General features: G+C 38.0%; 1 protein-coding gene and 1 non-coding gene across 2 annotated transcripts; both read right to left on the bottom strand.

Moving 5' to 3' along the window:
* Positions 1 to 1,091: 1,091 nt before the first annotated feature.
* On the bottom strand, positions 1,092 to 18,191 carry LOC134301219 (ADP-ribosyl cyclase/cyclic ADP-ribose hydrolase 1). The gene is made up of 9 exons (XM_062985823.1): positions 18,182 to 18,191; positions 16,324 to 16,447; positions 16,112 to 16,238; positions 13,914 to 14,052; positions 9,226 to 9,308; positions 8,859 to 8,932; positions 7,293 to 7,385; positions 2,739 to 2,825; positions 1,092 to 1,482 (listed from the first exon to the last, which is right to left on the bottom strand). The coding sequence occupies exons 1-9, from the start codon at positions 18,189 to 18,191 to the stop codon at positions 1,386 to 1,388; spliced, it is 834 nt and encodes a 277-aa protein (XP_062841893.1). The 3' UTR covers positions 1,092 to 1,385.
* On the bottom strand, positions 17,548 to 17,621 carry trnat-agu (transfer RNA threonine (anticodon AGU)). The gene has a single exon. It is a non-coding gene; the product is annotated as a tRNA-Thr (tRNA).
* Positions 18,192 to 18,228: the final 37 nt, after the last annotated feature.

Genomic DNA, 18,228 nt, shown 5'->3' with positions numbered 1-18,228 from the left:
TGCTACTTGGATTTTTTCCAAGATCTTGTGATTTATTTATTAAAAATAAGTTGTGATCTCAATAAAACAATGTTTTTTACCTTGAGATCATATGATGTGTTAATGAGCACCTGAGAAATGTACATTTTGTAAGTAAAAATGAAAGGCAGGTCGGCAGATCTTAAATGGATTAAAACAGACAACTGCATAACTTTAAACTTGCAAGTTTATTAGATTACACAATGCTTCTATTTATTAGGCTATAAACTAATTATAGTTAGCTAGAAATTGTGGTAGCTAAGTAATGATCCTGGTATTATTAAAACACCTTTAAATAGTGTGGATAGTTTTAGATTAAATCATTGGCGGCACTTGTAACAAAAATGTAGGCCTACTTTAACACTGTTCGTAACTTGACTTACAAACAGTAAAACATTGCAGGTAACCAAATTAATGATGATTATTGAGGTTTTCATAGTGTTTTGATAATAAAGACTATAATGCTGCAAAACAGTTGTTGAATGCAAGCCGTAGCCTAATGGTTAGGGTACCGGACTAGTAATCAAATGGTTGCTGGTTCAAGCCTCACCTCTGCCAGGTTGCTGCTATTGGGCCCTTGTCACACGTTAACCCTCTGTGTGCCACGCCCCCCTCTCCGTGAGCACACACTGTCTCCTGCCACACCCCTTCACTGATTGGTTCATGTAGACTAATTATCTCCAGCTGCGCTTTAGTTACTAGCCATGTTCCTAGCTTTTGTTACTAGCCATGTTCCTAGCTTTAGTTACTAGCCATGTGCCTAGCTTTGATTACTAGCCATGTTCCTAGCTTTAGTTACTAGCCATGTTATGCTAGCTCTTTGTTTCGCCTTATTAAATAAAACTTTATTCAGTTACATCTCTGCATGTGTGTGCCTTTTGTCTCGTCCAGTAGCCCCCGCGTGACAGCCCTTAACCCTCAATTGCTCAGATTGTATACTGTATCTGTACTGTAAGTCGCTTTGGATTAAAGCGTCTGCTAAATGCTGAAAATGTAAATGAATGGTTATTACAAAATCCCCAGAAAATGTGTAAAATGCAAATAAATTTTGTTACATTTCATAATTCCTAAACCTTTATTTAACTACAATCTACAAAAAATGACTTAAACGTTTGGCTGACCAACTTAATCATTGGAAACAATTTAATATTCTGTCAAAGGCATAAACACTACATTCCACTATAAGAACGTCATACGAAAAGTCAAACATGGCGGTGGTCTGTTCTGTAGTAGAAAATCCTGAAGGTGAATGTCTGCCTGTCATATATAGGTCACATAGTATATGTCTGCTAAACATAAGTGAGTAAATGATGTACAAGTACGGTAAAAAAGGTTCTTAAAATCTATTAACAATGTTGTAAACAGCACTAGAGATGAGGGCTATTCTTCTGTTCAGTGCTGCTGGATGCTGTTCTGCAGATTGAGTGTTTTGGGTTGTTAATGCACTGGAGTAACATCAGGGTTCTGTATTAAAAACATAACATAAAAGTACCATATGAGGTTATTGAATTGATATTTATACAAACCACATTTCTTCTAAACTTTTATGTAATTGACAAAAGTATAAAAAGAATGTAATTGTATTTTGTAAAAAAAAAAAAAAAAAGAGAGACAAATTTTGATTCAAAAAGGCATGAGGCATGTTTATCACTGTGTTGCATCACATTTCCTGTTAATTCCACTTTTTGTTTGTCTGGAAACAAAGGACTAGTTTTGCAGGTGGAACAAGAGTTGCTTGATACAAGATTGATACAAGTTGCTCAACAGTCTGTTGTCGTCATTGTCTAGCACATTGATAATTATACATTTTCAATAGGAGTTGCACTGCGACTGCAAACACACCAGTCAGGCACATGCACTCTGTCCACAAAGCCACAAAGTTAAAGCAAACAAATGAAATAGCTAGGATGGCCCAGAAGAAGACATTGTCTTAATAGCAGTATGTGTTTCTCTAAAATCTCAGTATACACCGCTGTGTCAGTGGTAACCTTACTCATGTGAAAGTCACTGATAAACAGTCTGGTCCTTTCCATCTTTGACACAGAGAATCATATTTTCTGAGAACAAGCAGAAATGTGAACCCATCTGATCAAGGCACACAATATTAATGTCTTTCCATCTATTTGAGATAGGCCTCAGGCCCAAAGAACTTGGTTGCATGTACGGCTTCTTTTGCATATATAGGTTTCTGGTTGCATTTCTTGATGCAGCAGTGGACTGCGTTGTGGCTATATTTAACAAACCACAGATTCTTGTTTCAATGCAAAATTGCAAATACTTCAGTTCATTTGCCATCTACTATACATAACATTGTGAAAAAATTCAGAGAATCCAGAGAAAAGTAGGATATGGCTCTATGAAACACTATTATGCAAAGTTAACACCATACTTCAGTTATATGATGCAAATATCTTTGAGTCTGAGCTTTCCTCATATGAATTGAAATACAGTAAAAACTTTAGCTGTGGTCGAGGATCCCACGTTTCTGCTTATTTTTAAGTAAAAGGGGAGTAGCGTTATCTTTGTCAAAGATGAAAAAAACCAGGCAACATATTTTGTGGTATGGGGGGGCACATCAGTGCCCACTGCATGGGTGACTTCAATATATAAGATGTACATTTGACATGTACAAAAAAAACATTAAAAGTCATTTCTTCGTATTTTTGTCAGTTGTGGATAATTAACAAATCATAGAGAAGTGCAAAATCTGGAATACATACACATCACTGTCAGAACAGGACCATCGGAACCCTCTGGTCTGTAGAATATTTATGAGCTTAGGAATAGAACCATTTGAGCAGGATTCTCTAGAAATATAAAAAATGCAAGTGTGAACACATGACTGAGATTCTCAGAATATGTAAAACAATTAAAAACAATGTACATTTAAAAATAACTTGAGAACTTGAGACCTAACCCTAACCCTAACCCCTAACCCTAATAGGTATACGTATCTGGTAAGTACATTCATTGTATAATCACAGTTCATTTGTAAGGTAGCTAATAACAGCTAATAATAATATCACTGACTAGCCTATCTGTTGCTTTGTACACTGTGACACACTTGTACTCTATTATTCAATCTAAAGGGAACCCCATAGTACGCCACTGACCAGATAATGTTTAATGTATAAACAGTTCTCTTGGTCTGTCCTTGTTTGCAGGGTTCCTAGCTTTAAATGAAACAAATATTATATATATATATATATATATATATATATATATATATATATATATATATATATATATATATATATATATATACAGGGGTTGGACAAAATAACTGAAACACCTATCATTTTAGTGTGGGAGGTTTCATGGCTAAATTGGACCAGTCTGGTGGCCAATCTTCATTAATTGCACCAGTAAGAGCAGAGTGTGAAGGTTCAATTAGCAGGGTAAGAGCACAGTTTTGCTCAAAATATTGCAATGCACACAACATTATGGGTGACATACCAGAGTTCAAAAGAGGACAAATTGTTGGTGCACGTCTTGCTGGCGCATCTGTGACCAAGACAGCAAGTCTTTGTGATGTATCAAGAGCCACGGTATCCAGGGTAATGTCAGCATACCACCAAGAAGGACAAACCACATCCAACAGGATTAACTGTGGACGCAAGAGGAAGCTGTCTGAAAGGGATGTTCGGGTGCTAACCCGGATTGTATCCAAAAAACATAAAACCACGGCTGCCCAAATCACGGCAGAATTAAATGTGCACCTCAACTCTCCTGTTTCCACCAGAACTGTCCGTCGGGAGCTCCACAGGGTCAATATACACGGCCGGGCTGCTATAGCCAAACCTTTAGTCACTCGTGCCAATGCCAAACGTCGGTTTCAATGGTGCAAGGAGCGCAAATCTTGGGCTGTGGACAATGTGAAACATGTATTGTTCTCTGATGAGTCCACCTTTACTGTTTTCCCCACATCCGGGAGAGTTACGGTGTGGAGAAGCCCCAAAGAAGCGTACCACCCAGACTGTTGCATGCCCAGAGTGAAGCATGGGGGTGGATCAGTGATGGTTTGGGCTGCCATATCATGGCATTCCCTTGGCCCAATACTTGTGCTAGATGGGCGCGTCACTGCCAAGGACTACCGAACCATTCTGGAGGACCATGTGCATCCAATGGCGGTGCCGTGTATCAGGATGACAATGCACCAATACACACAGCAAGACTGGTGAAAGATTGGTTTGATGAACATGAAAGTGAAGTTGAACATCTCCCATGGCCTGCACAGTCACCAGATCTAAATATTATTAAGCCACTTTGGGGTGTTTTGGAGAAGCGAGTCAGGAAACGTTTTCCTCCACCAGCATCACGTAGTGACCTGGCCACTATCCTGCAAGAAGAATGGCTTAAAATCCCTCTGACCACTGTGCGGGACTTGTATATGTCATTTCCAAGACGAATTGACGCTGTATTGGCCGCAAAAGGAGGCCCTACACCATACTTATAAATTATTGTGGTCTAAAACCAGGTGTTTCAGTTATTTTGTCCAACCCCTGTATATATACAGTATATATACAGTGTATCACAAAAGTGAGTACACCCCTCACATTTCTGCAGATATTGAAGTATATCTTTTCATGGGACAACACTGACAAAATGACACTTTGACACAATGAAAAGTAGTCTGTGTGCAGCTTATATAACAGTGTAAATTTATTCTTCCCTCAAAATAACTCAATATACAGCCATTAATGTCTAAACCACCGGCAACAAAAGTGAGTACACCCCTTAGTGAAAGTTCCTGAAGTGTCAATATTTTGTGTGGCCACCATTATTTCCCAGAACTGCCTTAACTCTCCTGGGCATGGAGTTTACCAGAGCTTCACAGGTTGCCACTGGAATGCTTTTCCACTCCTCCATGACGACATCACGGAGCTGGCGGATATTCGAGACTTTGCGCTCCTCCACCTTCCGCTTGAGGATGCCCCAAAGATGTTCTATTGGGTTTAGGTCTGGAGACATGCTTGGCCAGTCCATCACCTTTACCCTCAGCCTCTTCAATAAAGCAGTGGTCATCTTAGAGGTGTGTTTGGGGTCATTATCATGCTGGAACACTGCCCTGCGACCCAGTTTCCGGAGGGAGGGGCTCATGCTCTGCTTCAGTATTTCACAGTACATATTGGAGTTCATGTCCATCAATGAAATGTAACTCCCCAACACCTGCTGCACTCATGCAGCCCCAGACCATGGCATTCCCACCACCATGCTTGACTGTAGGCATGACACACTTATCTTTGTACTCCTCACCTGATTGCCGCCACACATGCTTGAGACCATCTGAACCAAACAAATGAATCTTGGTCTCATCAGACCATAGGACATGGTTCCAGTAATCCATGTCCTTTGTTGAAATGTCTTCAGCAAACTGTTTGCGGGCTTTCTTGTGTAGAGACTTCAGAAGAGGCTTCCTTCTGGGGTGACAGCCATGCAGACCAATTTGATGTAGTGTGCGGCGTATGGTCTGAGCACTGACAGGCTGACCCCCCACCTTTTCAATCTCTGCAGCAATGCTGACAGCACTCCTGCGCCTATCTTTCAAAGACAGCAGTTGGATGTGACGCTGAGCACGTGCACTCAGCTTCTTTGGACGACCAACGCAAGGTCTGTTCTGAGTGGACCCTGCTCTTTTAAAACTCTGGATGATCTTGGCCACTGTGCTGCAGCTCAGTTTCAGGGTGTTGGCAATCTTCTTGTAGCCTTGGCCATCTTCATGTAGCGCAACAATTCGTCTTTTAAGATCCTCAGAGAGTTCTTTGCCGTGAGGTGCCATGTTGGAACTTTCAGTGACCAGTATGAGAGAGTGTGAGAGCTGTACTACTAAATTGAACACACCTGCTCCCTATGCACACCTGAGACCTAGTAACACTAGCGAGTCACATGACATTTTGGAGGGAAAATGACAAGCAGTGCTCAATTTGGACATTTAGGGGTGTAGTCTCTTAGGGGTGTACTCACTTTTGTTGCCGGTGGTTTAGACATTAATGGCTGTATATTGAGTTATTTTGAGGGAAGAATAAATTTACACTGTTATATAAGCTGCACACAGACTACTTTTCATTGTGTCAAAGTGTCATTTTGTCAGTGTTGTCCCATGAAAAGATATACTTCAATATCTGCAGAAATGTGAGGGGAGTGTTATTCACTTCACCTGTCAGTGGTCATAATGTTGTGCCTAGTCAGTGTACGGTATCTCTATTAATAAATTATTACTGCCTAATACTCTACTCACATTCACATCACAGTTAGGCTTAAGTCTACATCTTCTTTTACACTTACAAGTGCTTAAAAGTGAATCTTGCGTAATAAATTTTAGTACTACTTGTAAATAGTTAAATGCCTGAATAAATACTGTCATGCTCTAACTACCCCAAATAGCTGTAGATCATGAAACAATTCATGATTAAAAGGATCTAACTGAACTGATGGTTTGAAAGAATAAGTTACTATGGAATAATGAATTACTATGGGTGTGTTTGAAAACCTAGTGAGCTGCCTTGCTGTCTTACTGCCTACATAGGCAGCTGCCTAGTAGAGAGGATTCTAATAAGTCAATGACTTACAAGTCAGGTTATTCAAAGGCGCTACTAGACAGCGATTCCATCGGGTTTTGCATTCAGCATTTAGCATCTTGCCATTGAAACCAATGGGATGGGGTGGCACAGTGCGCTAACATGTCAACTAACATCCCCCTTCGTGTACTGAAAACGGTTACATTCGCTGACAAGCCCGAACTTCCAAATAAATACACTTGTGCAAGTTTATACAAGTTAAAAATCAATAATAATTTATTTATGTTTGAAAGTAACTCCATTCGTTTCTCCGCCCCGTCAGCCATGTTTTATTTTATTTTTTCTGTCAGAGAAGAGCTGCCGCACTGAATGCTGGGATTGCCTTGATCACTAAGGACGCTTCCGATGCTCACTCGTTCTCGAGTCAAAATAACATTGAAATGTTAAGATGCCTAACTAGTGAGGATATTAAGGGATCTAGGATTTCGAACAGCCTCATTCTCGGGAGCGGGCGTAGGATGACGTAAAATGCTGTCTATGTAGAGAGCTCCCTAGCTTTTCGAACACACCCTATGGCTACATAAAAATAAAATCAGGAGAAATTGTACTTATCCAGCATTATTTATGCCTTTCGAAATACTGACTGGCATTTCCGTGTAGATCAGCCATGAGCTGGCTCCAGTCTATGATGTAAACTCTACCCAACAAATGCAGAACGGCTGTATCATCTAATACATTAAACTTCAGACTTCTTACACATATGGACCCTCCAGATTTGGTACAACTTTAATATGGACATGTGACACCATCCTGGGGTTCAGATTGTCCAGCTCCACACTGCCAAACATGCTGAAGAAAATAAACACATACGAGTAAAGACATATCTTGAATATGAACATTTAGCACATGTTAGTGTTAGTGCATGCAGCAAAGGTCTTAGTTTATGTGTATAAGGATTTCTGTCACTTATCATTTTAGAGAGCTCCTATAAGTGTAGATAGCCCTTTTTTCTGTTCCACCATGACTGTGCCCATGTGCACAAAGTGACGCCCATAAACATATGGTTGGAGGAGTTTAATGTGGACAGTTACAGAGCCTTGACCTCAAACTCATCAAACTTCATTGGGATTAATTGGTCTTTTGGTCCAACATTAACACTTAATGCTCTTTTTTTATATATATTTTATTTATGCATTTTCTCCCTTTTACTCCCTTTTTAGCGCGTCCAACTGCCCGATTGCGTCATGCCTCCTCTCCACCAATGCCGATCCCTGCTCTGATTGAGGAGAACGAAGCTAACCCACGCCCCCTTCGACACGTGTACAGCAGCCGTATGCATTTTATCACCTACACTTTGATGAGTGCAGTGCAGCTCAGCATTGTGTATGGAGAGACACACCCTGACAGCACCCTTTTCCCATCTCTGTGCAGGCGCCATCAATCAGCCAGCAGAAGTTGTAATTGCACCAGTCATGAGAGAGAGACCCCATCCGGCTTAGTCCCGCCCATCTGAACAACGGGCCAATCGTTGTTCATCTGGCCGATCAGCCTTAGCCGATACGATGTATTCGAAATCCCAGCTCTGGTTCCAGCGTGTGTTTTTACCGCTGCGCCACCTGAGCGGCCGCTAATGCTCTTTTGACCCGGTTGGTGGTAAGGACTAGCAAACTGGACCCAAGTGTAGGGGTTGACCAGACTAAAATCAAAAGGTTATGGGAACCAATAAAGTGTAATACAAAAAAGGAAAAAAAGATTCTCAATAGAGAGCTGTAAGCACATCAAGGATGAACAATTAAAAGTGTGAGCTCGCGGGCCCCTCCCTGAACATGGGTACTAGTGCACTAGTTGGAACTATGACAGAGGCTGGCAAGCCAGTGTGTTAATCTACCAATGTAACAATTCATGATCACAGCCCATCGCTCCTTCTTCAACCCTAATTAAATAAGTAAATGAAAAAGGCAAATAATTTGGACCGAAGAATCAGATGGCTGATCCGATTTGTATGATTCAGGTTTACTAAAGCAGAAACAGGTTACAGATCACCGTATCTGCTTGGGACTACAACGCATGGATCTGTGCTTCCTGTTGCAGGAAGACTCGGTTGACAGTGAACAACCCATTACAGAACAGGCACAAATTCACACATATATAGTCCCAAATATTGTAGAAGGTCTTTATAGAAGAATATAAACTATTATGGCTGCAAAGGGTGGGGGAATTTAATGCTTATTAATTTTTTATCAAGTGAATTATTACCAATATTCAGAATGTTAAATGATTAAAATCGTGTATCAAACATCATGCATTAATTTCTGATCAGACCTTTCTCTATCGAACGCGTTCTCATTTGATCCATTTAGAAGCACTGTAACATTTCCACAGGCTGCTGCAGCAAACTGTAAATATAAATATTGCAAACATTCAGTTACAACCCTGAAAACATGCCAACCCACTACTGCAGGTTTCCAGGGTTCAAAAGTGCCACCCTGACCAGAATAAAGCAGTTGTAATATATTTATATTTTGTAACTTAACTAAAAGCTACAAGCCTTTATAGTTTCATTGCATTTTAACACTTAATTTGATTTATAAAACCAATTGAACTTATTTTTATTTAATTACAGCAGTTACCAGTGCCAGACTTACAGGTTTTAGGCTTAGACCAGAAAATATTCCAACATAGAACTCACATTTTGTGATGCTTGTTTCCACAGTGAGTACACAGGATGGGTCGTACATTTCGACCATTCTGGACAGGACTGATAATCGAAGCCTTTCAAATCAAAGAGCAAAAATAAAGTTAATAATCATTTAAACACACAACATTGTGTAAAGCAAAGTCTCATTTTTAAAAGGACAATTGTCCAACACACATCATTTTTGTAATATTATGCTCAGTTTTATGTATTATTGGGTGTTTGCTATGGCTCTGTAGCTTTTTCAATTACAATGATGTTTAATAATTCTAAGAACATTAGGAAGATCCTTTACCTTTAATGTAATTGCTTTTTCCAACCAGTAGCTGCATAGATAGCTGAAGCAGGGTGCATTTTTTTTAATTCACAGCATAGATATCTGAAACTTGATTTACTTTTATGTAGTCTTACATAGTGGAGCCAAAGTTCTGTTCTGTTTTGCAGTTTTCTCAAACTTAGAATGTTTCTTAATACAAATCAAATGGGGCAGCACAGTGGCTAAGCAATGTCGCCTCACAGCAAGAAGGTCCTGGGTTTGATCCCCAGGTGGGGTGGTCCGGGTCCTTTCTGTGTGGAGTTTGCATGTTCTCCCCGTTTCTGCGTGGGTTTACTGCGGGTGCTTCGGTTTCCTCCCACAGTCCAAAGACATGCAAGTGAGGTGAACTGGAGACACTGAATTGTCCATGATAGTGTTCGATATAACCTTGTGTGAACTGATGAACCTTGTGTAATGAGTAACTACCGTTCCTGTCATGAATGTAACCAAAGTGTAAAACATGACGTTAAAATCCTAATAAACAAACAAACATATTACAAATCATATAGTTAGCAAAATAATCTTGATAAGCGGCTTAGGAAATAAATGTAATAATAAAATAGACTGTGTATTCTTGTGTTTTAACATATACATAGACTTTGGAATTTCTTAATGTTTGATGCTACGGAAAAGCAAGTAAGCACATTTGTGAAGTTGACCATGTTTATTCCATTGTACAAAGAAGTTTATATGACTTTGAGATAGTTGTTTTTATTTTTGTCATCGGAAGAGATTTCATCTAATATAATTATGGCTATGGCTATACCAAATACTAGGAAATTTAGAAATTCAGGTACATTTTTTCAGTGAATCAATGTTTTACTCAAACTGTTCACACTAGATGTAGAAGGTTCCAGATTGACACACCAACACTTGATACTAGGAGCCAGGCACGTGCACAGACATTTTTGGGGGCAGGTGCTCAAGCCAAAAAAAAGGGCACCCATCGCCAAAATTATTAGTAAAATAAAAAAAAAAACAGTAGAATATTTAACTTACATATTTATTTTGTTAACACAATCAATACACATCTAATCAAATAACTCAAATTATCAAATTGCATAAATAAATGAAAAACAGGCAAAAACAAGGCCATATTGTGCACGCGTTTTAATAACCAAACATCTCATACTGATACATCTCCCTCATTAGCTTTACTGGTAGATGGCCTAATCCAGGATAAAAGAGAGCTGCCACCCTGAGCTGCTTGCTGTAGTTCCTTTTCTTTCTGCTTTTGTAACCTTTCTTTTCTTGGCATTATGCTGCAAAATTTGTAAATGAGATAAATCAATGTTGTGCATAATAATCAAGAGTGACTTACTGAATCTCCATAAAGGGTATACTTCATTTTACTGTTTTCTGACAGAGTTGAAGCATTACACTAATAATATACCATTACTAGTATCAATTTACCTCACCAGACTGTCATGTAGCTCAACTTAAGACCTACCTTTGATTTCAAATCAGAAACCCACTTTGGGTACTTAATGTTAACAATGGGCCTATTATTATGCCAGTAAAATCAAATAAACAGCTAAAAAACATTTTCTTATTTATTCATCATTTTTTGTATGCTGTTCTATATCATAGAGTGTTTTATTTAGCCTTCTACATATATTAGTTTGTAATGTTAATTATTCTTCATTTGTAAACCTCAACTGTTGAAGTATAAATGCTTGCATGAAAATAACTTGTTTGTATCTATTTTCAACACTTTACTGTGAAAGCTACTTGACTTGAAATAAAAGCAATATTTATAAAACAAAGTTTGTAGGTTGTGAGGGACATTAATAAGTGTATATTAAAAATAGTTTGACATTATTATAATAAATTATCTTAGAGTTTAATAGATTTATTTGTCTCTAATATAAAAATATTATGGATTTACTGATTTTAACTATAAATTAAAATAAAATTAAAATAAAAGCGTTATCTATAAAACAAGGTTTGTAGGTTGTGATGAATATTAATATGTGTTTATAAAAATAGTTTGACATGATTCCATCAATATATTAAAATATTTGAATGGATTTATTTCTCTGTAATAAGTGCAGAGTAAATGTTTCCTACGTTTTTCTGTTAGTTTGATGACGCTCCCTAACGCGTTAGCTGGACTTGGCGCTTGATCAGCGGTTTCATTTTAATTTTTCTTTAAATAAATACATTTAACCTTAAAATTATTATAAAATAGTTTTTGTAGTATGTAGCCTACTTTAATCTGTGTGAGAATTCGTAAAATAAGTAGGTGTTAGGTGTTTTATATAGATCGGAATAGCGAATGTTAAACGAATGTTAAACAGCTGGACAAGGCTTTGAAATCACGTATTTCCTGACTCATGAGTACAAAACGTGTAGGCTCTGTGTTATGCATGGATGCTCTTTGTATGAAACACTGTCATTACCTGTCTGTAGTAAGTGTGTAGCAGCGGTTTGGCCTGGAGCTCAGCACTGCATGAGTGTAACCGGAGGAGGAGGAGGAGGAGGGAGGGGCAGGGCGGGAATCAGATCGAGGCAGAATTCTTACAAGAACTCAAATAAATGCCCGTCAGATATCAAAACACTTTTGGGGGGAATTGATGACAGAAAGGGTAATTTTTATTTTTAAATATTGATGAATGTAGAAAAAAAAATTGGGCTCCAGCAGAAAGGGCACTTTTCTCATCCCCAGGGCAAAAGGGCAGGTGCTTGAGCACCACTAGGGGTCTATCTGTGCACGTGCCTGCTAGGAGCAGATCCTACACTTTGCGAAGTGTCACACCTATCACCATAAAACACATCCTGAATGAATGCCCAATATACAACAGTGCCCAATGCCCAATACATTAAAAGAAACTCTCACTCAATGTAATACAGAATTAATCATCAAATTCCTTAATAATACAGGGTCTTCCAAAATGAACTGACATTTTAAATTTGCTGCCATTTTTTCGCGGCAAAACCAGAGTTAGAGATTTTTAAATTGCTGTCATTAGTAAACGTTGAGGTTAAATCATGAAAAGGTACACAATCGAACAACACGTAGAAATTGTAAAAATTAACTTTAAAAATGGTGATGTGAATTGGCCGCCAAGATCTCGTGACTTGGCGCCGTTAGACTTCTTTCTTTGGGGTTATCTTAAGGATAAAGGACAATCCATTGAGGACCTCAAAGAAGAAATTCGACACAACACTGCTGAAATTTCTCAGCAATTATGTCAACATGTCATGAAAAATTTCATCAAAAGAGTGAACATGTGCTGCCACGGTCGAGGCAGTCATTTGTCAGATGTTTTGTTTCATACATAACCTCCATGTCTTCACTTTCAAATAAAGCAAAAACATTATTATTGTTCAAATAAAAAATGTCTTTTATTAAAAATTTTTAATGTCAGTTCATTTTGGGACACCCTGTATAAGACTGAAAACATCAAATTATTCAGCTGATTATAGGATACATATTTTTAACTATTTTAAACAATTAAATAGATATCTGCACTCCAAATATACTAAACAACGAACAGAAATGGTTGACTCCCCCCCCCCACCTCTTTTTGTTTGATATGTGGCCTGTATTAAATTTTATAATGTATTATATAAACCCTAATTTAAGTAAATTTCCAGCTGTTTCCGGACCCCCCAACAGTTTGTTTACATTTCACTCCTTTTTACTGGTGACTACGTTAACACATTCCTAAAATATTTACCCTCCATTCCTATCAATTCTTCTGGTTCTAGCTTAAAAATGTGCTGAAAACATATTTTTGAATGTGTACTTCTGATAAACTTTAGGAAATATAATGACGTCCATACATTATAACATACATAGCACATTGACACATTTAAATATTTAGATTATTTAATAGGATATTTAATACAGACATGCAATCAATTGTCATGTCATCCTGTTTTTATATCTAAAGTACTGTATTTAACGTTAAAATAGGAGCTAAATGGTCAGTGTAGATAAAGAGTAGAAATTACAAGCTTAAAATCGTACAAATTCACTTGTTTATTTTCATGTTTTATCCTGCTCAGGGTTGCAGTGGGTCCGGTTTCACCTCAATTCAGTAACACACTCTGGACAGAACGCCAATCTTTCAGGAGCCTTCAGACATAGCCAATCATGTCTGTATGTAGACGCTCAACCAGCCAATAAAACTGTTGGGGATTCAAACTCTGGATCCCAGCAGTAGTGGGCTAGTGTGATGTACCGCTGTGCCACTCAAGTATCTACCAGTATTATTATTAACTTATCATTTTTTCACATATAAAAATGCATATTTTACGATTTAGGCATTTTATAATGAACACATTTTGTTGCTCTGCTAATCTGATTTTGTGTCTGTCAGCTAATAATGTGAAGGTTTATGTAAAATCTTATGTGTACCTCTCCCTCTTTCCTTCTGACCACACCAGATGAGTTTATTGAACATGAATCCCACCAATGTGTTCTCCAAGGTCCAGAAGCTTCTAGTAACAGCTGCATAGCTCTGCATTAATTCCCGTGTTTTGCTCCAGAACAGCAGCTGTTAATGATATTTCATTTTTACTGACATATACAGTATAGGACAAAAGGACTACACTCTGAATGTTATAGCTAGGGCCTTACTAAATTCACAGGAAAATTACATTTTAGAGCAGTCATTAAATTACACTCATAAACTGAATAATACAGGGTGGGTCATAAGTTTCCAAACTTATGGTTTTTAACATTTTATTTTTTTATATTTCAGATACCCGAAAAAATGAGTTTGAATAAAGAGCAACGAATTGAAATCATACTGATGGCCGGGTTTTCAAAACAATGGCAGTCATGTAGAGCATATTATATAAATTAAAGTGTTTTTTTTTATTTAAAAAAAAATGTTTATTTTTCCTATGTATGGAAACTTATGGCCCACCATGTAGAATAAATGGAAGCTACAATACACAGCACAGCCTACCTCAACAGTTGAATGTAAACCTAGAACATCCAACTATGGTCTCAAAGACGAAAATTCTCATCAGTTTTTGACCCCCTGATTTGACCCCCCCCCCCTTTTTGCGTCCACGGAATTGGTTGGGAGTTTTCAAGACTAATTTACCGTAGTGTTTTTAGCTGCTTTAGACTTCAACATCTTGGACATTTTGACTAACTAAATTGCTGTAGGATTGTTAGGACCACATCTTTCTTGGACCACATCTTGCTTGGACCACATCTTGCTAGGACCACATTTTGAATTTCGTAGCAAATTGCATATTACATGGGAAAAGGCTCGTTTCACGGTCTGTAGCGCGATTTTCACGGAGTTGAATTAGGTAGAGCCTTAGTTATAGCATATGATTTATATCATTTTTATACTGTTTACACATTGTGCCCTGTTGATAAATGCATCATCATTCTAATAGACTCCATTCTCATTGGAATAAAACTGTTCCAACATATTAATCAGGTGCACAGTTAGAATATTAATATACTGGATTGAATATATTAATACTAATAAGGATGCCACCCAGGGCAAATCTGACCCACTGGACCCCCTTAGGTTAAGGTTAGGTTAAGTCTTTGCATTTTTTTTAATGTATGTCACAGACATACTTGCCCGGAAACACTATTAAAACATTAGCCAGCTAAACATAATTTTTACCCCAGCTGTGACCTCGTTTTAAGGTCTCTTTGATATTTTTCTATTTATATATCCGACAGAGCATGCTGTATTATATATCACAGAGTATCATGTATCATATAAGTAGTATTATATAAATAGTATCATATAAATAGTATTATATGTCTATCAATATTCAGTATATCCTGTATTTGTATTCGCACACCTACACCGACCAGGTATAACATTATGACTACTGACAGGTGAAGTGAATAACATTTATTATCTTTTCATCAAGGTGCCAGTTCTGCATGGTCTGATGAATTATGTTTTCTTTTAAATCACGTGGATGACCGGGTGCGTGTACGTCGCTTACCTGGGGAACACACGGCACCAGGATGCACTATGGGAAGAAGGCAAGTCGGCGGAGGCAGTGTGATGCTTTGGACAATGTTCTGCTGGAAAACCTTGGGTCCTGCCAGCCACGTGGATTTTACTTTGACACGCACCACCTACCTAAGCATTGTTGCAGACCATGTACACCCTTTCATGAACACGGTATTCCCTGATGGCTGTGGCCTCTTTCAGCCTCTGTCTGCCACAAAGCAAAAATGCTTCAGGAATGGTTTAAGGAGCACAACAATGAGTTTGGCCTCCAAATTCCCCAGATCTCAATCCAATCGAGCATCTGTGGGATGTGCTGGACAAACAAGTCCGATCCATGGAGGCCCCACCTCACAACTTACAGGAGTTAAAGGATCTGCTGCTAACATCTATGTGTGGTGTGTAGTGCCAGATACCACAACACACCTTCAGGGGTCTAGAGGAGTCCATATTAATTAGGAGGAAATACCATAAACACTAGAAATATTTACAGAAAAGTGAAAAAATACTTTTTCCTAAAAACGAGGTCAACATTTGGGTTTCCAACCCATATGACTGTCATAGAAGTTTTCACTGATATTTAGCACCACATTTGGAATCTTGAATAAAGACTTACTTTGTCACAGGTAAGAGTCTGAGGGGTGAGTTGAAACATTCTCTCATAATCCTTCACCTTTACATTACATGGCGATTTTCTGATTACCGTTTCCTCAAACTCACACCATATCTCCTCACATTTATACCTGTATAACACACACACAGCTCTCCTGGAGGATAGTATGTACCTTGCAGTTCCCAACATTATTTGGAAAAAGTAAAATGTCTTACCTAAAAGTGGGGTTCACCAGAATAATGTACTCATAACACCGGCCAATCACAATTTGTTTTAAGTTTGGGGTGGTCCCGGGCCCTGTGCTTACATGACCAGTGAGAAATAGGATGATGACCATTCCTACAAACGTTAGGGGTAATAAAGTAAAGATATATGACACATTTCATCACGTTCATGGGCTAAAAATTAATATATTCTGCATTTACATTTACATTTTAGGCATTTAGCAGACACTTTTATCCAAAGCGACTTACAGTTCTGTGACAGCAGAGGTGGAAAGAGTACTAAAATATTGTACTTAAGTGAAAGTACTATTACTTTAAATAATTTTTACTTAAGTATGAGTAAAATTACTAGTCTAAAAACCTACTCAAGTAAAAAGTAACTCATTTAAAATGTACTCAGAGTAAACGTTACTTAGTTACTTTTTTTATCAGCGGGGGGGTGTCTCTCATGTGTAATGCAAACAGGACCAGTGGATATAAATCTCACAATAGTTGTTTTTAATTAAAATATATTAGAAAAAAAAACATGTTGATACAACATTTAAAGCATTTAGGGATGTGTCATTTGTAATTTTAGTACAGACCATCCCATAAAACTTTTTCAAACTGTATAACCACTGAAGCATTAATTATGGATTCTATAGACCAGCCTTCTTTTCATCACCAACAAATACCAAACAACAGTCATACTGCAAATCCATAACTCAAAACAAGTCAAGGTTACAAGTGTTGTGACTTTCACTTAATGACCCAAAGAAAAACTTCAAGATGTAAGACAAAACTTTGCCATTCTTTGACATCAGACTATGTTGTCAAATAACGAAACATCAAACTCCAAACACGTTAAACTTTTAAAATCATCCTTCCCTACTCTATACTTAGATTACAGCTCCTTTATTTTAGCACCAGTTTATTTTCCATCGCAGAATTCACTGCAGCAGTTTCCCAGACGCGATCTTTAGTGGGTTTTTTTTACTCAGTAACGGATGTTATTTAAAATGTAGCGAATTACAATTCTTAATACAAAACATACTTAAGTAAAAGTAAAATTACTAGTTGTAAAATCTACTTTAAAAAGTATAAGCACACGAAAAAACTACTCAATTACAGTAACGCGAGTAAATGTAATTTGTTACTTTCCACCTCTGTGTGACAGTATACAGTCTAAGCAATTGAGGGTTAAGGGCCTTGCTCAAGGGCCCAACAGTGGCAACCTGGCAGTGGTGGGGCTTGAACCAGCGACCTTTGGATTACTAGTCCAGTACCTTAACCACTAGGCTACAACTGCCCTGAGTCTTATTCTAAGTCAGTTCTAAACAAAAATCTGTCATTGTATTAGAATGCCACCTTTCCAGCCAATCATTTCAAATTAGTTTGGATAGTAACTTACACCTTGATTAAGAAGCACTAGGATCCAAAAGATATTGTCACACAAGGTAAACATTTTCTACAAATTAGATATAACACTCCATTACTGGAAGCTTAATTAGCAACACTGCCAAACCCAAAATGCAGGTAGGACATGCAGGTACTAATGACAATGCTGCTGTGTAGTGAGGGTTTGATTATTTATCACCTGTAAAAGCTGGTAGGATGAAGACTAATTGTTGGTAAAATTGCTGCCATGCAGTTAGTGTGTGTTTGTGGTATTTGTTTCTGTGTGTGTGTGTGTGTGTGTGTGTGTGTGTGTGTGTGTGTGTGTGTGTGTGTGTGTGTGTGTGTGTGTGTGTGTGTGTTATTTGAATTGTGTTTCAAATTTCTTGTTTTTTGTATTTGTGATGTTCTGAAGTCAAGTGTCCACAAACTTTTGGCCAAGTGGGGTGCATATGGTCATAATGAGAGGACCTACCTGATATCATTCTGTGTCTGTGTTAGACCTGTAAGGAGCAAAAAAGG

This window comes from Trichomycterus rosablanca, chromosome 23 (assembly GCF_030014385.1).
Source record: "Trichomycterus rosablanca isolate fTriRos1 chromosome 23, fTriRos1.hap1, whole genome shotgun sequence".
Classification (NCBI taxonomy): Eukaryota; Metazoa; Chordata; class Actinopteri; order Siluriformes; family Trichomycteridae; genus Trichomycterus; species Trichomycterus rosablanca.
This window is presented reverse-complemented; position numbering and strand designations above follow the sequence as displayed.

Excerpts from the sequence above, each read along its gene's own strand:
- LOC134301219 (XM_062985823.1), bottom strand. Across the intron at positions 16,239-16,323 it reads CTGGTGAACCCCACTTTTAG|GTATAAATGTGAGGAGATAT; the intron begins GTAAGACATTTT and ends TGTGTTATACAG. Across the intron at positions 8,933-9,225 it reads GGAAACAAGCATCACAAAAT|TTTGCTGCAGCAGCCTGTGG; the intron begins GTGAGTTCTATG and ends TTATATTTACAG.